This window comes from Pundamilia nyererei, unplaced genomic scaffold (genome assembly GCF_000239375.1).
Source record: "Pundamilia nyererei isolate P.nyererei 1_Seehausen unplaced genomic scaffold, PunNye1.0 scaffold00083, whole genome shotgun sequence".
Lineage (NCBI taxonomy): Eukaryota > Metazoa > Chordata > Actinopteri > Cichliformes > Cichlidae > Pundamilia > Pundamilia nyererei.
The window spans coordinates 811,524-837,612 of record NW_005187484.1 but is presented as its reverse complement, the minus strand read 5'-3'; the positions used below and the strand labels follow the sequence as shown (position 1 = coordinate 837,612).

General features: G+C 40.1%; 1 protein-coding gene across 1 annotated transcript in view; it reads left to right on the top strand.

Moving 5' to 3' along the window:
* The window catches only part of LOC102205448 (solute carrier family 12 member 9), an 85,994-nt gene extending 62,699 nt beyond the window's left edge, over positions 1 to 23,295 (top strand). Inside the window, exons 10-13 of the mRNA XM_005738327.1 lie at positions 12,263 to 12,455; positions 19,488 to 19,662; positions 20,979 to 21,125; positions 21,924 to 23,295. Coding sequence (XP_005738384.1) covers positions 12,263 to 12,455; positions 19,488 to 19,662; positions 20,979 to 21,125; positions 21,924 to 22,879 — 1,471 coding nt within the window. The 3' untranslated portion in view covers positions 22,880 to 23,295. The remainder of the gene's footprint in view (positions 1 to 12,262; positions 12,456 to 19,487; positions 19,663 to 20,978; positions 21,126 to 21,923) is intronic.
* Positions 23,296 to 26,089: the final 2,794 nt, after the last annotated feature.

Sequence of the window (26,089 nt, the reverse complement as noted above, 5' to 3'; positions counted from 1 at the left end):
GCGCGTGCATGTGTCTGCACAGAGAGAGTTAAGGTATGCAATTTTAGAGCCTGGGTGTTTGTCTGACAATCCCCGTCACGCTTTCTGTTTTGTTTTTTTTGTTTTTTCTGATCACTGATGTGTGAGTGCATGTGTGCGCTTGCTTGCGTTCCCCTTTATTGGTGTGTGTTTGAAGCTTTATCTTTATTTATGCGTTTTTGTGGGAAGAGGCTTGTGTTGGCCGCAGCTTTATCAGCAATGGCCCCAGCTGCGTGGAGTGGTCCTGCTGCTGATGCTGCACAGGCACCAGCCACTTGGACTAGTGGCTTAAACGCGCATGAACACGTGCATGTAAAACACACACGCACACACACACACACACTGTATGGTAGGGTCACTGGCCAAGAATCAGGACTCGACTGTGTGCTCTGCATTGATGCCAAAGGGTGTTTATGGAAGGCATAGAACTCACAGATGCAGTGACCTTCAGTTAGACAAAAAACAAACTTTTACCAGCTTGTTGCCATGTGATGCCCAAATTACAACTGTGTTCTCTTTAATCGTCTTTGTAATAACGTGTAAATTGACAAGCCATCAGCTCCAAAAACAAAAGCTGGGTCAGTCCTTTGTCCAAATATGAGTCAGCCTGTGTTATTAAATGAGATTGGGGTAGTGTAAAAATCCAGATGGAAGGTCTGGATGAATGAGAAAAAATAGGTTGTTAGAGAGTCATTATCTGTTAATGGAGGGATCTGACTTGGTGATGGTCCAATATAAAGTTGCCTTACAAAATTCAGTTTATTGTACAAGAATAAAGCATAATTTGAACTAGATCTATATGTTTTATGTTATAAATCTGTATCAGAAAAAAGTGTGTAAGTTACACTTTAAAATTAATACATTAAAGTTAGCAGGCTAACCCCTGCATGCTGCAGGTATCACTGTTAGAAAGAGACAGGGTGGCTGCTGTCAGCCTTCAGCAAATTACAAGATATCTGCCAAATTTTAGTCTGTTTTTAATTTAGTTGAGCTGTTGCTTTGTAAAACAACTGGGAGCTAGACGGGAGCACATGAACAGATACATTTTCTTTAGTTTTAAGTCAAGTCAAGTGGCTTTATTGTCGTTTCAACCATGTGTAGTGGTAGAGTACACAGTGAAATGACACAGTGTTCCTACAAGACCATAGTGCTACATATGACATATAACAGACAATCAGCACAGGACTACATAAATTGCTATTTGCAAAATTTGCAAAAAAAGAAAAACCAAAGCAAAGACAGTGCAGACACAACAGTGCAACAGAAATGTGCAAACGACTGAGCATTGTGCAAAAGGTTACTGGGTGTATGAAGGTGTGCATGTGTATGAGATGAAGAACAGTCAGTTTGCTTCTTAGGTGAATCAAAAGGTGGAAACGGTGTGACTTGCCCAAATGGGCAAGCAGCTTTACACTCAACTTGCCCAACATTTCTTTTTTTACAGGCCAACGGGCACTGTTTCATTTATTGTGTTGAAAGCTGACCTGTACTAACCTTCTACTGTTTGCCCTTAAATTCTATGGCAACCATTTGTGGTTAAACTGCATTTCAGGAGTTACAGAAAAGGAACACTGTCAGTTTTAAAGGAGACATGAAAAGTAAATGGACTGATTCGTATAAAGCACTTTTCTACTCTCCTGGAGTACTCAAAGCGCTTTGTACAACACGCCCCATTCACACAAGCACTGTTTTCTATACTTGTCAGTGCTTTCAAACGAACACTCATGAACATTCATAGTCTGATGGGTGCATCGGAGAGCCAGTGGGGGTTAATATCTTGCCCAAGGATATTTGGCATGCAGACTGGGGGGGAGCCAGGAATCGAACCACCAACCTTCCAATCAGCTGATGACCTGCTCTACATCCTGAGCTAGAGCCACCCCCTGCTCAGCTATAAAATTGTTAAATAGTATCTTAAAATAATCAACATTTAACTCTATGGCATATGAAATGATACAGGAAGGATTTAATATGGAGGGGAATTGAGGAGAAACCTTGAGTAAATATTGTTAATAAGTTAATAATGAATTAACAAATATTGCAGACTTTAAGTGGAAGTGCCCATGTAATGCCTTTGATTTGTATATTTCAGAGCTGGTGGCATATTTTAAACTTTATTGTATTCTCAGTCTCATTTGGGTCCACAGAGGTGTAACAGGGGACAGAATCACAAAGCATAAAAACACTATTTGCTGTTTTTTACTCCCAATTTTAAGTATGCTCTCTGAATCAACTTTCATAGCCATATATATCACAAGAAGAGCTCTTTCCCTGAACATTGTTCCCTGCACAGTGTTACATTTATCTAACTCCCAGTGGAAATAATTGTTTAAACTTGTTTAACTTCTTCAAATGAAGGCTGGAAAAAATAACCCTTGCCACTTTTTGTGTTTCTCAGCTGAGGTTGAAGGACTCTTCTGATATGTTCCGAGAGTTACCAAATAAAATTCAGTTACATAATGACAATAAAGGATTCTTCTTCTTCTTCTACTTCTACTTCTTCTACTTCTTCTACTTCTTCTTCTACTTCTACTACTTCTACTTCTTCTACTTCTTCTTCTTCTACTACTACTTCTGCTTCTTCTACTTCTACTGCTTCTACTTCTTCTACTTCTACTACTTCTACTTCTTCTACTTCTTCTTCTTCTACTTCTTCTTCTACTTCTACTACTTCTACTTCTTCTTCTTCTACTTCTACTACTTCTACTTCTTCTTCTACTTCTTCTTCTTCTTCTTCTACTACTACTTCTACTTCTACTTCTTCTTAATGGATTCTAACTTGGATATGGCATATGAAAGGACACAGGGAGGAGCCAATGTAGGGGGCAATCAGTCGGAAACCTCCAGAGCAGTAAGATGAAGTTAGCATGGAACTAACATGGAACTTTTGCTTGAGGCTGTGTTCAAAAGGAGGTTGATTCCGACTGACCTCCATCTTTACAGCTTGGTACAAAAAATTGTTTTTGCTACTGTGGATAGTGAGGTATCTTTAAAAAAAATGTTTTATAACCTGTGTCTATTTTTGCACACATGCAGTTTATGGATGCAGCTTGCCATTCAAGCTTGCTTGCATTAACTGTTAACTTAGCCATCCACCTTTTCAAGGTGAAAGGTACCTTCAAGCTTCAAAACAACAATATGGCTGCGGCTGAAACACTAATGATCAAGCTTCAAAATGTGAGTCCAAAACTAGCGGGTAACATAATGGCTACATCCATGTTTTTTCCTGTATACGGGCCGAATGGTACACACAATTCCCAGTACATGTTTTTTATTAATAGAAAAAATAGTTTCTACAATAGGAAATATTCAAAAATGTATGTTTGGTCATAAACCTTGGTGAAACAGCTGGGGAAAAAAACACAAACCATGACAAAGTAATTCAGAAAGGTATATCTAAAACACTTTGCAATTGCCGGCAAATATTATGTGGAGAGTTTATTTGCTGGTTTGTGAGTCATGTTACCGTCTTGCTAGTGTCACTTGGTTTTATTTAACTTTGGCTCCCATACTATCCTAGGCTGATGAAACTCAGTATCAGTAAGCAGCTGTATAATCATATTTTTAAAATGCAAAGTGGATTTCCGAGCTGGATTTTAAATGCAAGAGGACCTGGGAGTTTGGTGAAAATCTGTGTGAAACCCGGCCTGTAATTATTCCTTGGGTGGAGAGGGTGTAAAATTTCAGACATTGAAATTGCAGACAAAAGCATGTAATAGGGAAACACCCCACCACCTCTGAAAATAAAATCCTGTTCGAGGGAGACTTCTGCGAACGATATATTGAGGTATACACTTTGATGTTTGATCTGTTTCATCTTGAGTTTTATCAAGTGCTCCAATTTTCGAAGAAAGGCTGATGCTGTAATGTACAGTGGATAACCTTTTGCAAATTGCCATTCATATTCAGCGACTGTGGAGTTCATTCAATTTTTATCAAAGCTACAGAATCCCATCACCATTCAAATGCACTTCAGTATCAGCAAGTGAACACATCACACTTCATAATGCCGTGACACTCTGGCTCTGACTCTAAACCCCTTCAGTGGAATAGTAAGTGGTGCCTCCGCCTGTTGTTGGTTCAGGCCATTATGCTCATTTCAGTACAAAACCAGGTCTAGCCAAGCACTAGAAATCCATCAGCATAGCAGTTACCTATTTACAAAAGCATTATTGCATTATGATTTGAAGGCTCTCTCCTGTTTTACAAATAACTGTTGCTCTCTAATTGCAGAAACATGCAGGACTCCCACATGACTTGGATAGCTTGTGTCAGAATTAGCTGGAGAGAAAATGATCTTATGTTACACATTTCAGCTTCCATGTTGCTTATTTAATTTATGTAAATTCATTCCAAAGTGATCACAATTAAGCTCATCAAGTTGCTTTCAGACAACATTAAGGGGAGCTCCTCTGCTGAATGCTTCCTTTCAGTTAGTGATGATACTGATTCAGTATAGTCGATACTCAGTTTACAGATGTTTTTTAAACTGATATTTGTTCATACATGAACACCGTCACTTTGTATCGTACTTTGTGAAGTCAAGCCCGATATCACTAGTTTCTCTCGGCGGCCTTTTCAACCTGTGGAACCAAACTGTACAGTAGGATATCTGCTCTTCCTGTACTCAAATTCAAACTACATAATATCAGCCTGACCCAAAAGACTTGCTGATTCAGAACTGAGTTTGGACAACAGGGACAGAAACTGATAGTGATTTGCTGTGACATATGTCAGAGTGTAGGATTTCTTACAGAAAGGCAGAGGCCTGTAATATGAGGGGGATTCAGAGCTTGTTAAGGTGACTTCAGCTTTAATCCTTGTTTTTCATCTTATTAAGGTCCATCACAGTGGTAACTTGCGTTCTGGAGCAGGTTATGTATGGATTAAGAGATCAACAACTGAAAGGTGACCTCACTATTCTTGAAAGATTTCATAGACCCTAATGTGCAGGCAGTAAGAAGATCTATAGGATTTACAGACCACCCTTTCTGGTTCTGAAGAACAACTGTATTCCTTGGATGTTGTTTTTTTTTTTTATCTTAAAATGCAACACCTAGGGCTTGTATTGGATGACCTTTTTGTATAAAGTTCATTTAACAGTTTTATACTTAAGAGAGAGCTGATTTATACTCTTTGTCTGGTTCTTTACTCTTTTTTTAACATTTTTACAGTTGCTGCTTATATTTCTAAAAGCAGTTAATAGAAGAACTGAGGTAATATAATCGATTGGAACTGTATGTTTATAGAGACTGAGATACTTCCAAGTAAATTAGCCGATAGTATTCACAATGACAGAAGTTATTTTTATGATAAGATAAAGTATTTTGGAATATGTTTAAAATAAAAGGTTACGGTCTAATTTTTTTCTGCTTATGCTATTATTGTTTAATTTGACAGGAAAACCAGAAGAGCTTGTTCACACGCATGATCTGAAGTTCTAGATGTGTTTGTAGAGTACAAACAAATTCAGCTATGAAATGTAGCTGAATCATAGATTTGTACACCAGTGTTGTCCAGTGTTTGCAGGAGATTGTCATTGGCTCCCCTTTGCTAGTGATGTTAGGTTATGAAAGCTGCAATTGATTGGGAATATTTTGTGATAGGACTTCAGACTTACTAATCGTGAACATGTAGAGACAAAAGATAAAACGGTGTGTTTTCTAATGAAGGTATTCAACAGCAGAAGAGAGAAACCTTAGTAGGACAGGACATACTATATTCCCTTCAAAGAAAATAGAAGAGATTTTAAGAAAAATAATGATGCAAAAAACTTATCCTGCCATGATTCTCTTGTTAAATTGCATGAAGAGTTTTCAGATAATATTCTGACTTCTGGTTGAACCTTTGCTCAGGTATCTCATATATCAAGCACTAAGAGGAAGCGGATGCAATTTACCAGGCTGATCCAATATCAAATGATCTAAGGTTTCTTAAGGTCAGTCCCGTCCCCACTGGTGTTGTGCCAGTGTTGGGGTGCTGCATGACGTAACGTCTCAAACTCACTGACCTCTTACTTAAAGAATCTGGCATCTTCTTCTCGCCTCCCCTTGGGAGTGTATGTGAGGAAGGATAACATTTCTGTCCCTACTTCTCAATTATGACGTGTCTTTTGGCTAAAGCCTGGCCCTCTCTCCCTCTCTCTCTCTCTGTCTTCATCATTCTGCGTTTCTTAATGTCTCTGGGGATTTGATTGGCAGCATTTTGCTGTGTCAGCTAAGTGACATCAGTTGCTTGAGAACAAGTGAGGCGGGGAGAAAGGGGAGCGTGCGAGGTGACTGTACGAGGGGACCGTCGTCGCTGATGGTAAAGGGGGGAGGCAGACCGGGTGGGCAAGCTTTTATCGTAATTACACCAACTCTTCGATGAGATGAAGAGAAGGATTAGATGAGACAATTGTGGGCAACGCTGATGCTGAAGTGATCAGGTCAAGAGGAAATAAAAGCAAAGTTTGAAGACAGAAGGCCTGTATGGTACAACACTGGGAACAAACTAGGAGGGAGCTGAAATATTAAGAAGATACCGTCCTCCAGCAAGTTCAAGTGTTTTACTGTTTCGTCTTCAAAATGGAGGCTTAACTTTCCCTAAAGTGTTAGTCATTAAACTCTAATGAAACCAGCGTTTTTGTAACTTGAACAGTTGCTAACCAGCCATCCATCAAATTCGGTGTGAGTTTCAGTTCCCCATGTTATTTCATTGCTCTTTTAAATGCTTCTGAGAATAGTATGTGTCGCTTTCCAGTGAATGAAGCCTTAGCTCGACTCTCCACTTAGTCCCTTTTTTTCTTATCCAAAAATCTTTCCTTATCCAAAAATGTCCAAAACAGGTACACAGTAACTGAATCCGGAATTATCGAAGGCTTACAAAGTTCAGTTAAAATGGATGCAGAGATTTAGAGGTCAAAAAACTGTGTGGCTCCACTCTGAACTCGCCTAACTTCCTGTCTCTGCCAGACTATCAAAATAAAAGTATACATTTTAAGCACAAGAAATTAAACTACAAACTTATTCCATTATTCCTGATATGTTAATCTGTAAGTATTACTTCCAATATAATACAACACTAAGCAAGTCCAAGATTCTTCCGGCGCCACTCCGAGCTGGCAGTGTCAACACAGAGTCCTTTTTTCTTTTTTTATACCAAATTTCCCCTTGTGGGACAATTAAAGGATTATTCTATTCTATTCTATTCCAAGCTATAACTTTATAGTTTTAATCATTAACCCAAATTATGTTAATCATATAAACTCCACAAACTGCTTCAGCAACTCAGCTGGTGTGACGTTGAGCGTTTCATTATTTCTGTTCTCACCAACCTGATGTGCACCTCATGACAAAAACCATAAACATCTTTCCCTAAAATTAGTTATGTCAAGTTATTTATTTACTCGCTTACCCTCTACCCCTGGATCAGCTGTTTGGAGTGTTTCCAACGGAGAAGTTGCAAAGTTCTTTCTGGTGAACAAAACTGAAGGATGTTTCTTCCATCTGTTCTACTTCTGCTTTTTAAATTTTCATTTATCGGCTGTTGTAAATCCCGCTCATAAATTGGGCTTATGTTACTAGTGTTTTAGTCACGAGTATTTCTGGCAAATAGGCTGGATCTACTGACTCAGTTACACAGTTAAAAACTGTCATTATTGAGCCAGTACTAAGAAAATTTTTGCCTTAGCAGTTTTTGGCTTTGAAAGATTTCACTTTCAGGTTTTTAATCTTAGACTTGCACACATTTCGCTTTGCTCCTTTGCCTTTAACAGCTTGACCAACAGAAAGACTAATGACTACCTCATGGCTGCTTCTTTCAGTTGAGCTCTGTGTTTGTCTTCTCTTTTAATTTAGCTTTCTGGTGGGCCCACCCCCCTGCCCTTCTCTCCGTACTTTAGCACTTTGCTGCATCGTTGTGTTCAGCAGTTGTTGCTTCTGTCTCCTACAAAGAGTCTAAATCTGTAAGTGAATCCAGGAAGGAAGCCCGCCGGTCATTTGAGCTGCTTTGTGTAATTACAGCTGGGACTATTTTAATGGCTGTTTATCCACACAGCTTCAGTTATTGCAGGGAAATCGAGGTCAGTTACATGCTCCTCCAAAAATATGAGCATTTCCATCCTCTGTGCAGTTCCCAACTCCATGACCCTCCAACTCATTTCCACTTAAAACTAGCACAAAAATTCATGCAAGTATTTGTGGATGGAAGCCAGCTAATGTGTCCTTATGCATTCATGCATTCATATAAGAATTTATGCCCGATCACACAAACACTGAAAGGTCTAAAGCAGTAAGCAGCAGCAGCCTATTATCTATGTGTGCTGTTTGTTTTAATTGATCTTGTCACAGCATTAATGCCACATTAGTTTTGATGCTGCTGTGAAGTCACACATTAGGGAATGACTCTGATGTTTAATTATGGTTTGTCTAACAGTGAGAGTGAGACATCACTTTTGGTTAAAAAAAAACCCTTTAAAAAACCCTTTAGCAAAATTATGGCAGATATTAAGTTGGCATAATTTCTAAAATATAGATATTGATTGAAGATTTTTCATTATGAGGTTTACTTAGCCAAGTAATTTAACCTGACTTAATTAAGGTAGTATAATCAAGGACAGATAATAGTATATTGCCCCCAAGAAATTTGCATCTCAAGCTGTTGGAGCATCAGGTAGGAACACAGAACCGAGGTAATGAGAGGCAGAAATTAAAATGTTATGATGTCAAAAGCTAAGATAGTTGCATAAAGACCTTGGTGATAAACCCTAAGGAGCACAATTTATTCCCTGTAAATTTTGTGTAGTTGATTTCTATAAAATTCATACTTTAAATGTTAGTGTTTTCCAAACAACTGGTAAGCATTCATGTATTTCATGTCCGTGAAAGTACAAAAGTCTCAGCAAGTGGGAATTCACGTGTCACTGAAATTCTCCAGTGAAACTCAGACAAATGAAATTCTTTTATGGCCGTAGCAGCTGTATAAAAGATTCCCTTAGCAGTGGTAAAAATGTGTCCAGTTTCCAGATGGCTCTTTCCCAGTTTTTATCTTCTTTGATACGATATATACTTAAAGAATCCATGGTAAGTAGCACAACTATATGTCATGGTCCTGGGTCGTGTGACCCAGTGTGTTATGCTTAACCTATTTTGATGTTTATTGTTTGCTTAGGTTCTTTAAGGTAGTCCAGCCCTTTTTGTAATTATGTTACCCTTGCATTACGTCTCCCTTGCCCTTCGTGTGTTTATGTCTGTGTGTCTTGTACTGTCAAGTTCATGCTGTCAGTTATGTCACCTCCCCCCGTACTACGTCTCCCCGGTTCATGTCTCGTGTTTCCTGTTTTACTTTGAAGGCCTGCATTCACTGTCTGTGTATTCAGCTCACTCCTCCTGTCCTGTCGTTAAGTTCATGTGTGTCAGCTGCGTTCCCATGTGTGGCCACTTCCCCTGATCATCCCTCATGTGTATTTAGTCTCTGTGTTTCTTACAGTCTGTGTCGCGTCGTCTGTGTTCCCACCCTCCGTGTTTCCATGCCCGGTCTGTTGTATTCTACGTCATAGTCTTACCATAGGTTTTTCCCAGTTTAGGTTTCTGTTTAGTTATTGCTCTTGTGCTGCCCTTATTCTTGTTTGCTTCTTTTGTATTCATCAGCCACAATAAAAGGCTCGCTTTTCGTTCAACCCAGTTTCGTGTCCACGCCTGTGTCTGCACCTGAGTCCTCCACACACTCTCCACACGGTCTGCCACTGCGACCGTGACACTATACACTAGGCAAAGCAGAAGATCACAACAATTATCAAGCAGTCTGAGGCCTGAGATTTTACTTCACAGCACATACACTCTTCATTACACTTTGCCAGTAGCAGGTTTGAACCCCTTTTGCTTTCAGAACTCCCATAATTTATCATGACACAGATTCAAGAAGGTACTGGACACACCTGAGAGATTTTGGATCATTTTGGTATGACTGGATCAGGCAGATGTCCACCACATCCGAAAAGTGCTCCTGTGGATTGACATTTGGTCACTGTGGAGTGTATTTGAATACAGTGATCTTATTTTCAAGTTTGAGATGATTTGAGCTTTATGATAAAAATGTGATATTCTGCTGGAACTAGCCATCAAAAGATGGTACACTGTGGTCATAAAGAGATGGAGATGGTCAGCAGCAACAACATTCAGGTAGGCTGTGACATTTAAATGATGCTCAGTTCATACTAAGGAGCCCAAAGTGTCCCATGAAAATATCCCACCAGCCTGAACCATTGACACAGGGAAGGATGGATCCACTCTTTATTGTTGTTTATGAAAAATTTCTTTTTTAATGTTCTGTTCTCTCTTTGTTTTTGTTTTTTTTTTGCTTTTACAACTGAACACAGCATGCTTATACAGATTCAATTGTAAACAATTACTAGCATATGTGGACTTGTAAGCATGGAGACGGAAAAAAAGAAAAGAAAAGTAAAATAACTGAGGAGGTAAAAGAAAGTAGAAAAAATAAATATATATATGTATATAACAATAATGAATAAATAAATAATTGTTCTCTACTTTTAGATGAGTCTGTGTGAATTATAGCCTCAGTTTCCTGTTCTTAGCTGACAGGAGTGACAGCTGGCGTGGTCTTCTGCTGCTGTAGCCCATCTGCCTCAAGGTTTGACATGTTGTGCATTCAGAGATGCTCTTCTGCATGTCTTGGTTGTAACGAGTGGTTATTTGAGTTACTTTTGCCTTCCTATCAGCTTGAAGCAGTCTAACCATTCTTCTCTGACCTCTTGTATCAACACATTTTCACCCAGACAACTGCTGCTCACTGGATAGTTCCTCTTTTTCAGACCATTTTCTGTAAAAATCTTGACATGGCTATGTGGTAAAACCCCAGTAGATCAGCAGTTTCTGAAATACTGACTCAAATCACCTTTCTTCCCCATTCTGATGGTCGGTTTGAACTTCAGCAGCTTGTCTTAATCATGTGAACGTGTCTAAACGCATTCATTGGCTGTCATGTGATTGGCTGATTAGACATCCTTTAAAGTACTTATTTAAGTATTAAAAGCATAGTTGGTGTCTGATTAAATCAGCAGTTAGCAGTTGCTAACTCTAAAATTAGCAACTGCTAATTGCTAATAAAAATTGACTGGAGAATGGGAGCAGTACTATTCTGGCTGAGAATGTAATTCTTTGCTCCTGCCAGACATTACTCATTCAGTAGGGCCTTCCCTTAGTTATCTTTCTCAGCCCAAGTACATGTACAGCCATGTTAGGAGAATCTTCATTCCATTGCAGCTGCTGTTTCACTAAACTCCTTGGTGGTTTGTTAAATCCTTCTCATTTTAAAGAACATTCTGACATTTTGGGAAATCTTTCTTCAGAGGTGTGAGACGGAAGCTGGTCACTAACAAAAGGTTTGTCTGACTGTATCCTCTGAAGGAGTCCAATCAAACAGCGACGCACAAATGGACCATGCTGTTTATTACGTGGGATTCAGAATTTTACAGACATTTCAGACGGTCTGTTTGTGTTGCCCTTGTTTATAAAATGTCAATTTTAAAGTGTAAAGTAGGCCTTCGCAATGTCTGTTTTTTCATACATCAAATTTCACTGGGCTCTGCAGTAGAAGCGTATTTGCATTTTTAAAAAGCCAAACCAAAGCTATGCTGCTATTGATAGAAGTTATTGTGAAAGGGAGATTGGCAGTTTAAATCTGTACCCCTTACACAGCCAGAACTTTGTAGAGCTCACCCACCTTTATTTCAATGCAACTAAACTTTAAATACTCTGAAACAGTTTACTATAGTTGGTTTACAAGTGTCTGCTTATTTGTTTGGTTGATAATTTCAGAAAAACCTTATACCCTATAGTACCATCTGAACTTGGTGTAGATTATGTGAATGCATTCAGTGCAGACCAAGCACACTTGGTCTCCTTTTGAATGAACTTGGGAAACAAGTAAAAAGAAACAGGCATAGAGCAGAGAGTTAAACTGCGTTTGTTTCCTGCAGGGTTTTTTCTCTCGTTTCTCAAGGCTTGATTTGAAAGCAAAGCAATATCTCATCTTTAGAATATTAGAAGAGTCAAAACCATTTAGTTAGTAAGAAAATAGTAATGAGTATTAAGTTAGAAAACAATTTTTTTTAAAAAGCACAAATATCCCTCCAGTATTGAATGACTTCAGAGGTTTGCAGTCTGTTTTTCTGGAGGGCTGGTGGGGGGCTGGCTAATATTCTAATGTGGTGCTCTCTTCACCACCCTTGTTTTCTCCCCAGGCCCACCTTTCGTTATTTCACCTGGCACACCTGCATATTGGGCATCATCGGTTGCGCCATCATGATGTTCCTCATCAATGCCATCTACGCCTCGGCCAGCATCGCCTTCATGCTCCTGCTGCTTCTGCTGATTCACTACCTCAGTCCCACCTCCAGCTGGGGCTACATCAGCCAGGCTCTCATTTTCCACCAGGTCTGACACACACACACAAACACACACTCAGTATTGCCTTGTCATTACTATAGCAACTAAAATCTCATCCCCTCAGCTTTACAAGAGCCCGTACCTCTGCCAAGCAACCATTCTATCAGGTTTATAGAGACACACAAACGAATACAAACACAGACAGTTCTCCGCTGCCTCTCCTCAGCCAATGATTTTGCATTTAGCAGACAAACACACACATTTTCCCCTCTCTCTTTTCTCACTCATGCCGCCTTGTCATCCCTACAGCAGCTATCTGTCACCTTTATATCAGGCTTAGCAGACACACACACACACCTACATCTATTCCCCCGCAAAGCTCTTTACATTTATGACACTGATACACACAAACAGAGCTTTACATCATCCAGCTCTTCATGTCCTCTAGCGGGCCAGCCTGTTGCTCTCAAGGAGACAGCCCACCGTTGCCAGGACGGCCCACAGCCGAGTGGGGGAGTCATTGCCAAGGCTGCAGAGAGGGTGTCTGGGTTTGCCACTCGCTTGTCAGGAGGCAGAACATGATTACAACCACTTAACTTATTGCACTTTTCCTCCAAATCCTCACCACCCCCTTTTCCCATTTTCTTCTAGTATCATCTCCTCCCACTTCTGCAGTTTCTCTTACACAAGACACAACACTGAGGCAGCAGCTACTCTCAAGTAATTCAATTGGCCACCCTTGATAGCTCTGTTTACCAGAATGGTGGTGATAGGTATGGATGAGGGCTGAAGACTGGTTTATTTAAACCTGCACTTAGCTGGTCAGTCATATTACTGCTTTGTCAGTAGTTGAATAATATTTAAAATGTATTTTAACATATCATCAGTCAATCTATGAATCTCTATTCCATTATTAAACACTCAATCTATGTGTAGTTATTATTATAATAATTATGTAAAGTCCTTTGTTATAGTTTTTAATCCATATAATAGCTGCCATAGCTTTTTACCCCTCAGCTGTAAAAGGCTGATGGGCGGGCTGTTGCCGTTGACACCAGAGTTCATCAGTGTGATAATTTGAGAACCAGGTGGTGTACGATTTTCAAATTAGTACCATAGGTACATTAATCTCAGTGACTTCAACTTCAAGGTTAAAGTTAGAGGTCAAATTTTCTAAAACTCTGAACACAATAACTCAAACGAGGTGACAAAGGATTTTCATCCCACAGGTGAAGCTACTAGAAATCTTAGACATGTTCAAATCCCACATGGGGGCTGGCCATTAGGGAATGATCACTTTTCAGATCTGGCAACTACATCCACTTTTTGTTTACAGTCTTTGGCTGTAATTCATATTTTTAAAAACAGCTTGGCTGACAGTCAGTTAGAATTCCAGTGTTTTTGTTGTTGTTTTGTTATGTCATTATAAAATTAAGTGACCTGTTAAATCACAATGTGTTTGAATATTTATCCAGCGCAAAATTGATTTGACACTCTAGATAAACATTGCCATTGCGAATGTCATCTTTAATGCCAATAGGCTGCTGGCAAACAACGAGGTACTTATATCAGTGCATCCGCACTTATTTCCAAATATCTAAAATGTAAGTCATAAACCCTTTGAATACTCATTTCACAAATGAGCCTCAGCTTGGCCCTCCGAGCTTTCAAACCTCCCCAGGCAAAGAGCGCAAATGATTATACTGATGGGCTCAGCAGAGGAGACCATACATGCACATTTACTGAGCTCATGCATACACTTGTCCAATGCTCCTGCACCCTCGAGTAGTAACCAGTGTGGCGGTCTGCCAGCTGGATGACATTGAAGCAAAGCAACAAAAACAAAACACAGCATTCTACAACGACAGCAACAGCAACAAAAAAATCTCAATTGGAGATAACAAGCAGCTGACAACAGAGTTTAGGAAAGAAAGTGAGAGGAGAAAAAGACAAACTGAGGCACCAAAGCCTGATGGTATCATGGGAAGAGAAAGAAGGAAGCAGGAATATAAGGAGGGAGTGGGGTTGAGTGATTGAGAAACTAAGTGATGGATGAGACCGAAGCGACAGTGAAATGATGATAGTCTGATGGATGAGAAGATGGGAAAATGGAGAGATAAAGGAAGACAGATGATTAGATGAGTGGAGGCAGTTGGACGCTGCCTCTGGGACCATGTTTTGTGTGTGTGTGTGTGTGTGTTTTACAGCAAAAAAACGAAAACAAGTGTGACAATCATGTATATAATAATGCTATAATAATCCTCAAGTTTTGATTGATAGTCATGTACACACAAACATAAACTCAGCAGCTTGAGCTGAACTTGGATTGTTAAGACAGTCGTTATTGTCAGAGGCTTTTTCGAGGCATTTTCAGGCTAAACTCCAGCTGCAGCACAAGAGTGATTATAGTCCATAAAATGAAGCACACCCTGAAAGTACTTTTAAGTGGAAGTCATTTTAACTATTTTAGGATATTCTCAAGTGAAGTTTTCCATTTGTCTGTTTTATAGTCACCCTGCAAGTGTCTGAATGTGTTTAAAGGTTTTCAAACTATTTTTTTCCTCCCCAACTTTCCTTTTATACCAGGAACACCAATTTTAACCATAGACTGCAAATAAAAGCTACTGTTATGCCATCGATTGGCATTTTGAAACTTCTACAATAGCAGCAGTCGCTGTTGCCATGTCCGTTTTTTGGAGCCAGAATATTTGGACCAGAGGGTGGTGTGCTAAATAGAGATGTTCCTGGCAGCTGACTAAACGGGGGGGAAAAATTAGACTAACCGACTTCTCTAAAACTAAATAACACTCAGATATGGGCGACCATGGGTCAGGGGGTTGGGAAGCGCCTCTGTAACCGGAAGGTCACCGGCTCTCTGTCCTGGTCATTGTGTCCTTGGGCAAGACACTTTACCCTACCGCCTACTGGTGTTGGCCAGAGGGGCCGATGGCGCGATATGGCAGCCTCGCTTCTGTCCGTCTGCCCCAGGGCAGCTGTGGCTACAACTGTAGCTTGCTTCCGCCAGTGTATGAATGTGAGAGTGAATGAATAGTGGAATTGTAAAGCACTTTGGGTGCCTTGCAAAGCGCTATATAAATGCAATCCATTATTATTATATCAAGCTGAATTTGTGAATCGATTAATGGAAAATGTCAAAATCAATCTAAACAAAGGCATTTGAAGCCATTAATCACATTCTTCAGTAATGAATCATACTGCTTAATTGAGCGGCACCTCGCGTCACACATTATCAACATTGCACGTCGTATTTCAAACAAACAGTCTCTTTGTGAAATGTGATATTAAATTGATTTCTTTTTTTTTGTGATCAACATTTTATTGATTTACAACAGGGTTGGGGGTGTACAGACATATACAGCATGACTGTAAACTGCAGTAGCAAAGCAAACATTGGTCACAAGGCATGGGGACAGGAAAGAAAAAACACACAGTTACAACCAGTTCTTGCCTCTTCCAGGAGATAACTTTGGATGAGAAGATTTTCCAAGCTTCGACAGTCGTGGGTCGAGCTTTATTTAATTTTGCTGTGGTATGTTCAAGATTAATGATACGGATAAGACATCGTATCCAGAATGATTCCATACAAATGTCAGGACTGAACTATTGCTTTGTAATTTTCTTCTTTGCGGATGTGAATCCGGTGAACAACATTTTGCATTGTATTTGTTTTAAGGAGATTTCAGAGGTATCATTGAGGAGACAAATACCAGGATTGGGGATATAAAAAAACTTCCAGCACCTCAGATAACACAGAGTTCACAAAGACCCAAAAATTGGATATAAATGGACAGTCTCATAACATGTGTAAGAACGTGCCTGGTGATGAATCATTGCATATGTGACAGTGATATGTATCCTGTAGTTTCATCTGGAATCTCTTATAGGGTGTAATGTATGTTCTGTGTATGGTTTTGAAATGAATTAGTTGATGTGCCTGGTTCCTAAATCGATTTCTTTACTATAAAAAAAGTCCATGTATTTTAAAAATATCCGAAAAACTGATAAACTGCAGCTGAAAAGTGTGGTGCATTATGAATGCTGTTCAAAGATTCATGACAACTACTGTCTAAAACAACAAAATGATAAATCATCCACCTGTTTTCTTCACCCATCTGGAGTTGGGTAACGGGGGCAGCAGCCTAAGCAGAGAAGCCGAGACCTCACTCTTGTCAGTCCCCTACTCCAGCTTATCTGGAGGAACATCGAGGCATTCCCAGACCAGATGTAAGAATAGATGTAATCTCTCCAGCTTGTCCTCGGCTAGCCCCTGGCCTCCTCCCAGTAGGCCAACCCTGGCTAAAACATCTTAACCTTATGCCTCAGCTGTCTCCTTTCAATGTGGAGGAGCAGCGGCTCTGCTCTGAACTTCTCTCGAATTATTGAATTCCTCTTTCGAGAGCCCCTCCACCCTTTGGAAATCGCTCATTTCCCTGCAATCTCATTTCTCAGTGATGCTCCATCTGGTGGCACATCGCTGCATAACAGAACACAACAATTAAAAGTATTTCAGCATCAATTAAAATGATAGTAATCGGATTAAATGCCAATACGTCTGGTACTGACTAGTGACAATAGCGTGGTCAACTGGTCGCACACGTCCCTAGTTTTAAGTTATCCACTAATGTTGGCAAGATTGGTTTATTAGGTGCATCCATAACCTTGACACGTTCAAAATACATAGATGTGTATGTGCTAATTAGTGTTAAGTAACAGATAATAAAATACTATAACTTCACTCACCAGAACTGAAGCACAAACATTTTTCATTTGTTGTACCGCACACCAGTCCATAATATTTGTCAGATAATTAGAGTACACCAGTCCTTCCTTCAGGCTTTGTTGGTGTCCAAATACATAGAAAGAAAATTCACCCACCTTGTACTTTTTGAAGGTGATGATATCTGTACAGACCCAAGTATTTCTTCCTTTCTTTCTTTTTTTTAATCAGAGTGTAATCATTTCTATTTAATGCTGTGAAGTTGGGCAGTGACTGGAATGTCTTTGCTTTTTCAGCCAGCCCCAATTGGTCAGTAGAGGAACAGCAGTCTTGTCACATTTTCCTTTTCAGCCCTGAAATTGCTCCTTGGTTTTAACACTCAAAACTCCAAAAAGTCTGAAGAAAAGCATGGAATTGTCCATTACCATTTTCTATCATAGAGATAAATTGGGCTGCGTAGGATGCAGCTTTAACATGTCATCAGAGTTAATGATCAATATGTAGTCAGCGTTAATCATTGCTGTTTAGTCCTAATGTTTGGTTCTACTGAGCTACATTTCCTTAATGGTACCTTGAGCCAATTTTATCAACGTGAATCCTGATGATGGCTGCATGATTGCTTGCATTGTAAAATATAATAATATATATAATATATATAATTCTAATACACTCTGGCATTTAAGTGTACATTCATAAGCAGCAGCACATGGGCACATTTTTCACAGTAACAGTCTGAATGACACACATCTATACATGCATATAAACATCTTAACATGTCTGACTATTCAATGGATGGATCTGGACTAGTGGTTATATAGCCTTTTTCTAGTTTTAGAGACTACTTCAACCATACATTTATAGAGTACTTTATTCTATACACTATAAATACTTTATCTACCTCTCATCCATGGCAACAAAACCATGGTGGTGTCTGGTACAGGGACATGTGTGGATCAGGCTTTAGTTGAACTGGGATCCCTGGTCCTGTGGGAACTTCATCACTGGTCACTGCTACAAGCTGTAGAACAGACCTTCCCAAAGTGTGGGGCCCCATTGCAGGGGGGGCGCAGCATGAAAAGGGAAAAAAAAACAACGCTTGGACACTGCTAGCACAGGGCTCCCACACAAACGCAAAGCAGGAGATGAAGCATCGCTGAATATGTTTCCAAACCAACTTCATTCTAAGCCAAAGACTAGAAAATCTGGTGAAGCATATCTTCCCTTTGGTTTCACCTGCACAGGCATTTTTTGAAAAATGTATTGATAGAAATGTTGAATATTATTACACAGGAAAAAAACAAGTACATGTAAAATAATTACACAGTGACGCCTCTGAATTCTAAATGGAGGGACAGTAACTGCATGTGTGTATGTAAGCGTGTAAAACCTGAAGATAGAGACAAAATACTGTTAATCTGACTATCTGCCATTCATCTCATGTAAACAATAACAGCGTGACGTGGAAAACGTTGCGTGACGAACTCCGTATTCCTCGTCCACATATAAACCCAAAAAAGGAGTTTTAAAAAATCTCAGTTTTCGGTGATTCCAAACGCCGTTTACATGTGGACGAAACAGCTGCCTTTTCAAAATCACCCGTGTACGTGCAGACGCAGCGTAAAAGAGTTAGTAGTTTATTTTCTTACTACCTGCAGATTACTTGTATTTGCTTAATTGTTTACTAAATGTTTGAGGTGTGAAATAAACTGCAATGGAGCAAAATATGGGTGTGTGTGGTTGGAGGATGTTTGTGTGTGTGTGCGCGCGCAAGGGGGGGAGAATATTTTTCTTGTAAAACAAAGGGGGGCCCAGCAAAAAAAGTTTGGGAACCACTGCTTTAGAAGAAAGCCGGCTTCTGTTGTTGAAGAAGTTGCTAAAAAATCTTTCTAAAGATGACTGCCTGTACAGATGGTAGAGGAATGAAATTCATAGTTTCTGAAACCTTCCTTAATGTACCTCATGCTAAATCTCAGGACCAATAAAAGTCAATTTTTCTTCCTGCCAAAAAAAACAGACACAGAAAAGTGAGCAAAACACATATATTGGCAATTTCAGCTTGAAGTGTTGTTTTTTCCCCTGCACAATATCAGATATTATGGAAATTAACATTAAGTGAAAAAACTAAAATTTAGGTCATTGCAAGTTCAGTCACATCTGGATATTTATTTTGGTGGGACTCAAATGGACTTGAGCATGAGACAGCTGCAGATACAACTCAGATTTAGTGAAAGTCAAACTAGAGGCTTGTATGGAATGCAGGTTTAGTGAAGTAGGAGTTTATGGGGTTAAAAACGCACAGATTCTCCAACAGCTCTGCTTACATGTCTCTCTTCAACCTTTAGGTGCGTAAGTATTTGCTAATGCTGGACGTGAGGAAGGACCACGTCAAATTCTGGAGACCTCAGATCCTGCTCATGGTTTCCAACCCTCGCAGTAGCGTGGGCCTCATCACCTTCATCAACGACATCAAGAAGAGCGGCCTGTACGTGCTGGGACACGTCCAGCTCGGAGACCTCAGTAAGAACACCAAAGTTCGATTTAAACCTCGAGAAACTTTTTTCATTTATTTAATCAGCTTCTTCTCCAGTGACTTTTGCATTAGGAAGATTCGAAGGCTTACTTCTGCACCATTTCTCATGTACACCCACTCAGTGTGAGAGAGAGACTATTAATTATGAGCAAAATAAATATGGGATGCTGAGAAGATATTGTTTTTGGAGGATTTTAACATGATTATGATATTTAAAAGCAGCAGAGGCAACAAAAAATCTTCTTTCCCTGAGAACTTCAACTGTATTGCTATAAAATATATCAAATATACCACTATCACTGAAGTCCTTTCATTTTGGTTCAGTTTAAAATGGCCAAATATGGAAAGTATATGAGTGAGAAATGTGCCTCTATGTTGGCAATGCAGTCCAAAGTTCCAGACTGAGCGGTTCATTGTTTAATGGACCTCTTCAGAATGCTAACCCGTTCTCTTTGACATCGCCTCATCTGCTGCTGTCGAGGGAAGTAATCGCACGCACAAAGCTCTGGAGGCACCTCCTTTCTACACACTTGCAGATTTTCAAGGGGCAAGGTCATTGATTGTCTTTTTCTTTGTCTTCCGTGGGGTGTAAAGGGGTGGGGGAGATGATGGCAGACCGGGACTGGCCATGAATGGAGTGCTCCCAGTCCAAATCCTTTGTGTTTCACAGTGGAAAAAAATGATATGTTCATTAGCCGCTGAAGGGCCCTTCTCTCACTTGACGAGCCACTTGGTCTTGAGAAATATGAGCGAGCTATTCATTCACATAATTACACTGAAGTGGAGTTTGTTGTTGAGGATTTGCACATTGCCCTGCTAATCTATTTTGAGTCTACCCATTTATGCTTACAATTGTGCAGCAGCTGTTTGCCTTAAAGCTGAATGGAATACATGGCAGCTTCTAGCACAGTTCAAACAACCACAGGACGCCTGTAGACGTGGCCTCTGGATGGCCCTCTACATACATGCTGATGCTTTTTTTTGGGATGACTGATCACCTGCTCGCCTGTTTGTGCTTCCCTGTATCTTTCATTCTTTATCCAAGTCTGTCTACACTGTCATTTGCGCTTGCATCTTTCTGTTTCTTCCCTCTCCTCCATATCTCAGCATGCTCTCTTGCATCTCACTCACGCTCTGCCTCTAATTCCAGCTCTGTCAACTCACTTCTCCACTCCCTCCTTTTACTTTTTGGCTTTCCTGCTTCTGGGTCCATTTCCTTCTCATTCTCTGAATCTTAGCACACTTCTGTTCAACTGTCAGATGTATTTCTAGTGCAATTCAACTTTATGTTTTTTTTTTCCAGACACTTTGCCGTCTGACCCTCTGCAGGCCCAATATGAGTCCTGGTTGTCCCTGGTGGACCATCTAAATATCAAAGCCTTTGTCAACCTGACCTTAGCTGATTCTGTACGTCATGGTGTCCAACATCTCCTCTTCATTTCAGGACTTGGTCAGTACCCCTATTAATAACGCACATTGTCCTTATTATTAAATTCAAAGGCAAGTATCAATATACTAATATGATTTTTGTTCCTTCCACGTACTTACAGTTTGATTAAAGCCAATGCCTAATGAATGTTTTTACATTTACATTATATTATATTATTATTTAGACTGTCAAAAAATAGTACCTGCTCTTCAACCAGTGGTTTGGTTACTATGTTTACTCAGAGTTTCAAGTATTGAACTAAACTGCCCAAACATCCAGAAGCAGACACGTTAACACTCTAAGATGATATGCTGTGTCAGTTATTGAGCTGCGATATCCAAACTGCTATTTGCACTTTTTATCTATGTGCCCAAAATGCACTTGATTTTAACTTCTTGTAGTTTCTATGTAAATGTGTTTATTTAACATGCCTGAAATGCACCATAACCCTAATCCCGCCCCAAGGGCAAGGACTGGCAGCATATCAAAAGAGTCACATTTGATCAAAAAGGTCTTTACAGAGCCACAAAACATACAGTACTGCGCAAAAGTCTTGAGTTACTCACTAGTTCTATATATTTTGCTTCCAAGGAGCCAGATTTTCTTGTTATTTTGTTCAAGTTGTCTTAAGTAATAGTTCTCCAGGCTTTCATAAGGTCTGTTAAAAATTTTCTTTAGCCATCGGTTGCTCTTTTGCTCACTTTCAGTCCAGGCCATGTAATGGACATATTGTGAATCATTCTAAGTCTTCCACTCTCAGCATTATAGGAAATGAATGATGGTAATAAAATAAATAATTTGTGCCTTTCCTCTTCCCAGGTGGGATGCGTCCTAACACCCTTGTCCTGGGTTTCTATGATGACTGTCTTCCAAAAGACAAACTGATTGATCCGTCAATGTCGAGCACTCAGTCCACGGATCCCTCAGGTCCTTCTCAGGAGCCTGAGCAACCTCCTCTCTTCCACTTTGTGTCCCTGCGGGGCTCTAGTAACAGACTGGACTATGGTGAATTTGGAGACGGAAAGGTTCTAGGGTCCCAGGAGTATGTAGCTATCATTGCTGATGCCATGAAGATGCTCAAGAACGTGGTACTAGCTCGATACTTCAACAACTTTGACAGAGCCCAGGTTCTCTCACCTCCCTCCTGCACTCCCGGGAAGAGAGCTGTGTATGTGGATGTCTGGCCAGTCAACCTCCTACGCCCAGACAGCTGTAGCTATGTGGATACCTGCTCTCTATTCCTGCTGCAGCTGGCATGTATCCTTAACATGGTGCGGGACTGGCGCAAAGCTACACTGCGTCTCTTCCTGTGTGTTGAGAAGGGCCGAAGTGTGAGGGGCCCGGAGGAGAAGCTCAGCCAGCTGCTTAAGGAGTTGAGAATTAAGGCTCAGATCCACCCTGTGCCTTGGGATCAGCAGGTGGCACTACACTGGCAGCGTCAAGGCAACTGGGGGAAGAAACAGCTGGATGCTACTACGGAAGAGAAGAAGCTGCAACCTGAGGAGGAGGAGGATGAGGAGAACGAAGAAGATTACGTCAACAGCTTCCCAAGCAACGCCACACGTGTGTCAGATGACTACCTTTCAGCTGTCAACAAGCTGATCCTGGATCAGTCCCGGCCCCAACCCGCTGTGCGTTTCTTGTACTTGCCACGCCCCCCAGCTGACACCCGCCGCTATACTGCTTACCTGCGCCAGCTGGAGCTGCTGACTCAGGACCTTGGCCCTACGCTGCTCATCCACGGCGTAACACCAGTCATCACCACCGACCTTTGAAACGGCACGCTCGATGAAGTGTGCTTCACACACAGAGTTTTCTTGAATTCACTGAAGGTGTGTGGACCTCGGAGCTGCCTTTGTCTGACCTGTCCACCCAACAGTAGTTCAACAAAACACCTCGTCACTCACAGAGACCGTCTGCACTCCCTTGCACATTTTACACTGACACAGAACAAAGTCGTCAGTTTCAACTTGACTGTCTACATATTTACCATTTCTTTATTTTATATGTGCACTCCAGTAAAAATTCTAGTATTCCAATCAAGCCCCTGAAGGCACCATCATATCCCATTTATGGACCTCATTTCAATATAAGATGAGTACAATCAGATGATGATTGGATTTACCAAAATAATGTTTTCAGGGGAAAAGCAGGAGGTGAATGTTGAAAAAGTAGAGCCAGTCAATCAAAACCACAGTCAAATGGCACAATTGTTCTCACTTTTCACCAGTGTTACATTAATGAGCTAAATCGCTCGCAGCAGGCTCAGCTAGTTTTAAATTTCCCCTCTCCTAGAGCTTCCTTCCCTGTTTTCTTACAATAATCGTTCTATTTTAGTTTTTTACTTTTCCAGATCAAAAAGTGCCTTGCTAGTTAGGGAGCTGGAGTTGGACTGTTAGACCTTGACTCGTGAAATCTGCATTTTTTGCCTTTACAAATGAAACACCCGAACAATAACAATGGTGCTTGATGCCTTTAAGGTTTAATTCCAAACATCTTGCGTGTGGGATCTGAGAAACACACTCCACCTTTTATCCAAATACACTTTTGTCCCTCCACTGCCAAATAGCAGCCTTCCAACATAAATTTAACATGTTTACAATGCAAATCGTTACTGTGATTATCTATGTTTTATTGATATGTCATTTTTGGTACGGCGTTGTTGGCCAGGCTTAATTGAAGTAACTTCTTTGCCTTTTACCTAAACCATTTCTTTAGTGAGTCTATGTAGCTTTTGCTAAACTGTATGGACAAATTTATGGGATATTTGTAACTGCTAGATTACCAATATACATAGTGTGTCATCCCTGTGTGACCCAGGATTCTGTGACAAATTGGATTTCCATTCTTTGGAAAATCCCTCTCTTTTCTGTAAAAATCTGAAGGCTAGGGGTCCATAAATATTTCATGTAAAATAAATTAATTCACTTCAACTTACACTTGAAACTCTTTTTCACCCTGACTCCAACATGCCTGTGTGGTACTTGAAGAGAGGTTGGTGCTTGGTTTTGGACATGGCTTGAAATGTTTGTTGGGGTTTTTTTTGCAGTTTTTGGAATGACACATATTTTTATTTCTCGACCCACTGGGTCCACTCTGTTGCTACAGCTGGGTTCCCTTTTGGACACTACAGCCCCCAACAAGCAACTGATTATGGAGTTCTTCTTTGTCCTGCAAAAAAAATCAATCACATGCTTTATTGAAAGAATGAAATGTTTAGAGTTTGATATATACTTTTAAATTGAAATGGCAGATAAATAATAAAATGTTTGTATTATATGTCCTTTTTGTTTTGTTATACCTGCTCAGATTGTTTGCAAAAGCCAGATCAAACTTAACTACTTCTCCAAATGTCTGCACTTTGTTTCCTTCAGCCTTAGACCAGTTTATGCGTCTTTGAGAAGAGATCTGAGGGGTTTTTGTGAGCGCTTGTTTGTGTGAGGTAAACTTTGGAAATAGGGCTGAGATAGCTCAGCAGCTCAGACAGAGAGATTCTAGAGGGTGCCAGCCAGCCAAATTACTTTGTCCTACAGTCACCCTCGCTGCCAACCAGGCAGAAATGGATTCCATCTCCGTTCTGAGGTGAACAACAGATTGGAGAAATAAGCCCAAATAACCATCGATATCTGTTCAGGAGGAGGGAGGCTGACATTTATCACTGAGGGAAAGACGTGGGCTCTGAGAGGATTGGGTCTGCGTGTGTGCAGAGAAAAAAAGATCGCAACTTAGTTTTCTGACGTGCTTGTTTATTGGTTGCACCATTAATGGCATGTAATTAGTCTTAAGAAAAATGCAATTTGTAAGTAGATCGAAACAAATACCAATCAGTATGAATCAAACAAACTGATATATAATCCAACATGAATCAAAAATACAAAGGCGTATGCTCTTACAATTTACAGTTGACAAGCAGTTTGATTAGATTTTCCCTTTCTTTTTGTCGTAAATATACTATTAGTTTTACAATGAAATCATCCCATGTACAAATAATCCCTGAGAGCCAAAAGCTCAGACAGTTTCTGACTGTTGGTAAGAGAGGATATTCCTAATATGGTCATCTCAAGCACACTCCTCTAGCCTTAAGCACAGAAGCTCCGCCCAGCTGTACAAACCTGTTCATGAGAAAGACCCAGTTAGGAGAACGCTTGCTTGAATCAGACATCAGGACGATTTTTGGGGTGGCTGTAGGTCAAGAGGTTGAGCAGGTCATCTGCTAATCAGAAGGTTTGTGGTTTTCCTTCCTGCCAGCCAACATATTTGTGCAAGAAAAATGTGAACCTCAAGTCTGATGCATTCATCAGAGTGTGAATGTTAGATACAGAGCACTTGGGCTTAGAAAGTGCTTGTGTGAATAGGTGAATGAGGCATTTTGTATAAGTGCTCCGAGTGCTCAAATAGAGCAGAAAAGCACTGTATAAGAGCCAGTCTATTTGCTGTTTATCTCCTGTGTGATGCACTGTGTTTAACAAGCTACTGAATGCCTAAATTCTCTTTATAATTAATAAAGTATCTATCACTTGAATCTATCACTGCTTACTTTCATTCTCCATACACATGATTTAATGAAAGAAGAAAATATAGACTAGCAAGTCAGAAATTTTGCTCATTAAAAGAAAAACTGACAGCTAACTATGTTTGGGAATGTTTTTCAGCTGCCTGAATGGATAGCATATGTTGTGTTTTAGACTCCAGAATTCGTCTCCTTTAAATTATTATTATCACATTAGGAAACAGGCAGCGAGAAAAGGATGGCCTGTACATGCACTGCATCTTGAAAACAAATGGTTAAAACATTTTCACAAATATGAACACATTTTTAGAATTTTGGCATGAAAAAAAATGTAAATGATGCCAAAAAAAGCCAAAAGCAACCATCAGTGAGATACAGAAATGTGCTGCGAATGAAATATTACTGTATACACAATGAGTAGCAACCCACACAAAAACATGTAACCCAATGAGCCACTTTTATAAACACTGGAAAT